The 6,000-nt window shown below is 39.0% G+C and overlaps 1 protein-coding gene across 1 annotated transcript in view; it reads right to left on the minus strand.

Moving 5' to 3' along the window:
* Positions 1-3,253, minus strand: part of tpm3 (tropomyosin 3) — a 62,426-nt gene extending 59,173 nt beyond the window's left edge. Inside the window, exon 1 of the mRNA XM_050034017.1 lies at positions 3,038-3,253. Coding sequence (XP_049889974.1) covers positions 3,038-3,151 — 114 coding nt within the window. The 5' untranslated portion in view covers positions 3,152-3,253. The remainder of the gene's footprint in view (positions 1-3,037) is intronic.
* Between the last annotated feature and the right edge of the window lie 2,747 nt (positions 3,254-6,000).

Genomic DNA, 6,000 nt, shown 5'->3' on the forward strand with positions numbered 1-6,000 from the left:
TCTTATAGATGATGAAATATGCTTCCCATGCTTACTTATTCCACATATTTGTCAATTGTGTAAACAGAGAGCAAGGCTAACAGAAACACACACACACACACACACACACACACACACACACGAGCAGAGAAGACTTGCTGACCAGTACAGAGAAATGGGCTACTGGTATGAACGACCAGGCAATTGCTCATGCCACAGTTGTCATATCACAGCACCTCCTCATCCAGTGTTAACATGGCTGTTGACTATATTGCGCTTACTTCATCAACCCTGTTGTTGAGTGACCTCATGTGCCCTATGAAAATCCATGGAAGAAAGGTTTATATTTCTTGTGCCTCTTGATCCTCTTTTTGACCTTCACACTGGCTGTTCTGTCACTGCAACAATATCTCCATATCATCTCTATTATATGCAGTGTTGGGAAGGTTACTTTTGAAATGTAATAGGTTACAGATTACTAGTTAACCTGTTACAAATGTAATAAGTAATGTACTATTTTAATTTCTTTAAAGCAATGTAACTAATTACATTTGATTACTTTCCTGACAAATGTTTTAAACTGGTCAATAAAGCTGAAAAGTCCTAAAAACATCGGTGCTGCTCTCAAATTTGTCTCAAAGGCTTTGCTGTTTGCATTTTCGGAAAATATGTCAAAAGAAGCCATTCCTGGACAGTGAAGATGCAAAGCAACAGAATGATGTTTTATTTTACAGAGCAAAAAAAACAAAAAACCCAAACATATGTAACCCCTTTGTAAACACCAAAATTTTGTTAAGAAACTGTAATTTTATTTCATATTTTTTCTCAGCAACTGTAAAAAATTACAGATACATTTATTTTGTAATATAATTACATCACTCTGTTACATATGATGAGTTACTCTCCAACACGGTATATGAAACTCCAGCTCCATGCCAGTAATCCAGTAGCTTAATTTAGCCAGGAGCTCCATTTTCTCCAGCTAACTTTTACGTCAGAAAAACTTCCTGAAAATGCAAATAGCCTCAACTACTACTTCAAAACCAAAAAACTACAGTAGTGAAAATAATCTTGCATAAAATGCTCTTGGTTAACAAAAGTGTGAGGTAGACAAATATCTGAAAACAATGTGGCAGAGCTGCTGCTCCTCCTCCAGTTGGCAGTCTTCCAGTTTCCTTTTTAGATGGTACAATGCTGTCATCACAGTAACAGATGGAATCTATAAAGGAATCTATAATGCAGTGAAACAGACCCTCAGTATCTTCCTTGTAGTCCTCCTTGAACATTTCCCAGGAAGACTGCCAATTAGAGGACATCTCATTCATCATTCTTCTAACATGTCTTTTGGAAATTAAACAGTTACCAGTGAGGTTTTTAAATGTGGAAATATGCTGGACCCCATTCTACGTAAATGGATAAGTGAGTTAACCTTATTAGAATGCCGATGATTTGACACAAGTCTGGATTTTTGGGTTCTTCAAACTTAAATGAAAACAAATTCAAAAACTGAATTAATCTGGAACTGTTGACAGACAGCTGTCCACTAAGAATGAAGTAATGAGCTGTTTTTAGCTTTGTGCAGCTCAGAGGCTGATTCAGAGTTAATCAGGAACAACTCATAAAGAAAGTGGTCAGCATGTCTATTTACAGATATTTCTTACTTATGTATTTTTTAATCATACATTTAAATTCTAAATGGACCTGCATTGTATAGCACCTTTCTAGTCTTCTGATCACTCAAAACTCTTTAACTCTACATGTCACATTTACCCATTGGTGGCCAAGGCTACCATACAACGTGCCACCAGCTCCTCAGCTTTAATACTCTCACACACCGATGGAACAGCCATCAGGAGCAATTTGGGTTTCAGTGTCCTGCCCAAGGATACTTCAACATGCAGCCTGGAGGAGCCATGGATGGAACCACCCAGCTTCCGATAAGTGGACGACCCACTCTACCTCCTGAGCCACAACCACCCACAGCCAGTAAAGTAGCTGATAGTCATTTTACTCCAAATATGGACAGAGAACCCCCAGTATCACGTTTCAAATCTGCTATTACACATTGTGGAACAGATGCTAGCACAGGGGTGGGACCCTGCTTTCTATCCATTTTGCTAGTAGGTGCAGCATCCAAAGTTAAAGTTAAAGTGGAACCGCTTCCCCAATTCTTGTAATGGTCAGCTAATGCATTCACAAAATGTGTAGTCACTTTTCACTTTTCAGTGTTTTGATTCTAAAATATGAAATAATTTTGCATTAGATGCTGCTGAGTTCCAGCCTAAACAGACAACTACTCAACCGAACCCAACAAAATATCAGGTTTAGGGTCATTTTGTTTTGTAAAGCTTTAAACTTGAGTGTTTCAGGTTTACTTTTTAAAGGGGATTCATGAATTTCAAATGCAATTATTAATTCGCTTGCTGACTGTGAGCATGTCATGTGCCACAAGTAGAAAAAAAATCACGACAGGAAAGATTGAAAGCAGTAAAACAAAGCAATAATAGCAATAGCTCCAGGTTTCCAGGATTCAGTTGGGTTGAATTTTAAAGATAGGCCAGGCTTGGGTCTTAGCTTTAGGTTAGAACTCTTTGTAAGACTGATAAAACTGACTACAGAAGACAAGAAATTGACATTATTAAGCTTTTGTAAGAGATAAGGTGAGATATACCTTTATAAATCCCACAATTGAGAAATTCCAGTGTTGCAGCAGTCAAGAAGAGAAAGAGTCAGATTTAGAATTTAAATAAACTAGGCATATAAAAGATATAAAAAATACAAGAGACAGCAATAAATAATTAAAAGCATAAGCAGTAACTGCTCACCCATAGTAGTTTTATGAAACAGTTGATGAAAAAGACAGTCTCACTGAATTTAAGGAGTGACAGGTAACCTTATGGAAGGAACATGGCTAGAAATTCTTCTCTGCATCAGAGAATCATATACTAAGTCAGTTTATCCCAAACCTGTTTGATAAGACTATTTTAAAGAGTCTGTTTGATTAAACATGCTTTTATGGGTTTGCGTTACATGATTTGCATCTGTGTTCATAACCCACCTGCTTGCTTCTGTCTTCGGCTGCTTTCTTGTCTGCTTCAGCTTGTTCAGCCTGGTCCAATGCATTCTCTTTGTCCAATTTCAGCATAAGCATCTTCTTTTTGATGGCCTCCATTTTTGCTGAGGTTTAATGGGCTTTTGCAACCGCACACAATGAGTAGAGACAAGAAGACAAATGGGTGCAGGATGGATGAGCTGAGAGCCTGTTGGAGACACTAAACCCAGGCAAAGATAGCAGGGAGATCATTTATATGGCAGAGGAGAAGACACTCCCACTTTTAAGCTCCTTAACTCACCCACACAACCGCACCCTCCACTATCCTCCGCAGTACCAACTCTAATAAAAAGTCAAGCTGCATTCTAACAACTTGTGATTACATGTATGTTTTGTGCTTGGAGACACAAATACCTCAGAATTCCAGCTTTTGAGCTACTGTAATTTTGACTTATTCCTTGTGATATGGGTTCAAAAGTGAAGAAAACATCAGAGAGAATAGAAAGATAACTTCCATTTCCCTGCATGGGATCAATATTGTTTATCCAATATGACATACAAGGAGGCTGAGTCATAATGCTAATATAGACATGATAAAAATGCTTTAGTCGTTTTCTGTCCGACACGTACTGCTCAATGTACACACCAAAGGTTGGATTTTAGTCATAGAAATTAAAGCACCTGTGGCTTTGTGATTGACTTCAGTTGATGCTTTTTCTTCAAAATGTTTCAGGGTCCCTTGATTCTTCTTCCTCTTCCTCTTCTTCTTCTACTTGTTTTCTTTGGAACACTTAATACAAAAGCATGGAACAGGTTTCCATATTTAATTTTCCTTTTTGTTATGGCCACCATGCAATTACATAACAGCTGATACTGCCATTAAGTGAGAGAGCAGAGCACTGCTACAATCACATATCAGTTTGACACCATTTACTTTTACAGTGGAAGACATGTTGTGGGATTAAAGGGAAGGCGATATGAATTACATCTTCTATCATAGCACATTGGAGAAGGAACAATTAATATAGTTAGAGGCTGTTTGGGGGTCTTTTGATCATACCACCTGATCTGTATCTGCAGATGGGGTTTGATGAGTCCTACAAGTGAAGAAAATATGTGTATTGATAATATCTGTATGAACTGACTGTGATTGCTTTGATTTTTGGAAGATTTTGAAATCATTAAAACTCATTGACCTCGTGTATTAGATAAGTTATAAGTGCAGCAGGAATGAATGGAAGCTTTATCACACTTTAGTATACATGAATACCCAGACTGTTGTCATACCCATTGTCAAATACTGATGCTTTGAAATGCCCCTTGTCATGTGATATCAGTGCCAAAGGCACCCTTTACCTTCTTTATAAGATGCAGCTTGCTCTCAGGTAACTCTCATTTAAACTCATTGTGCTAATACTTGATGCTGAGAGAAACTAATGTAGTATGAAGAGCAAGAAAGTCCACATAGGGTGGAAGGCAGGGGAGGTGGATTAGTCAGTCATAAGGAGACTTTTTTTTTAAGATATTTTTTAGGGCATTTTAGGCTTTAATTGACAGGACAGACAAGTGTGAAGGGGGGAGAGAGAGAGAGAGAGAGGGAGTGACATGCAGGAAATGGCCACAGGCTGGAGTCGAAACCGGGCCCCTGCGGCAACAGCCTTTCACATGGGCGCCTGCTCTATCCACTAAGCCACCGACGCCCCCATAAGGAGACTTTTACCCAGGAGACCATAGTCCGTGTCCTGTGTGTAACCAAAATGTTGTTGTTGTTTTTGTTTGTTTGTTTGTTTTTGTTTTTTGGCATTTAGTCTTCATTGGACAGGACACCTATTAGAGTGAAAGGGGGAGAGAGACGGGGGGATGACATGCAGCAAAGGGCCACAGGTTGGAATCAACCCTACAGCCACTGCGGCAAAGACATAGCCTTTGTACATGGGGCGCCTGCTCTACCAGGGGCCTGTATCACGAAGCGAGATCAACCTTTCCTGGGTTACCCAGACCTATCCTGGGTTGAATAACCCTAACAATGGCAATCAGGATAATCGATATCACGACGCTGGATATCAACTCGGTAACTCAACCCAGGGTTGCTTTATCAAGAGCCGTGAACGTGCACGCAGCGGACCAATCACAATCATGAGAGAAGCGCAGCATCACTGAGCGTCCTCACTGAGCGTCCTCACAGAGTGCCGTATGTGAGGGAAAAAAAAGTATTTCTCGTGAGGATCAGAGATTAATTCTACTAAAATATGAGGAGGAGAAAAGCAACATAACAGAAAAAGCCAACACCGTGGTAGCTGCAGGAGGAGGAAACATGCGTGGCAACGCATAACGGGATGAATAATGTTTAGTTTTAGTTTAGGTTAGATTATTTGCACATAATGTTAAAAACAGACAGTAAAAAATTTACAAGATTAAAAAAAGAAAAGTGCCGGAGAGGTTAGAAGCCACTAAAGGCTTATCAAAGAAATTCCCCTGTCAAAACATCAATGAAATCACATAATAGAGAAGAAAAAAAAAACGGGTAAGGAAAGAAGAAATAGAGGAGGAGAGAGGGAAAAATCGAGACAAAACAAGGTAGCAAATAAAATTATGTGTAGGTTAAATTACTCATCACTGGTTCAAGTAGCTACAGTACCTGTACCTGTACATCTGACACTGATCACACCCTTGAATCCCATGAAATCAATGCTGCACAGATGAATTGCGTGTATTACAATTATCGTCCAACATCACTGCGTCTGATAAATTGGTCTTCTTTGTCATAACGTTATATATGCTACAATAAAGCTTAAAGCTGACGTCACAATTAAATCATATCAACACCAAACTGATAGTCTGAATAAAATCATCCTGATATTGAGCTGTGTTAGAAATTAACAGCTACGCAAAAATATACCTAGTCTCCCTCTTTAAAAAACAGAAAGGAAAATCCCTCAAACACCATGAAGTGTAGACATGATAGGCTA

This window comes from Epinephelus moara, chromosome 22, assembly GCF_006386435.1.
Source record: "Epinephelus moara isolate mb chromosome 22, YSFRI_EMoa_1.0, whole genome shotgun sequence".
Lineage (NCBI taxonomy): Eukaryota > Metazoa > Chordata > Actinopteri > Perciformes > Serranidae > Epinephelus > Epinephelus moara.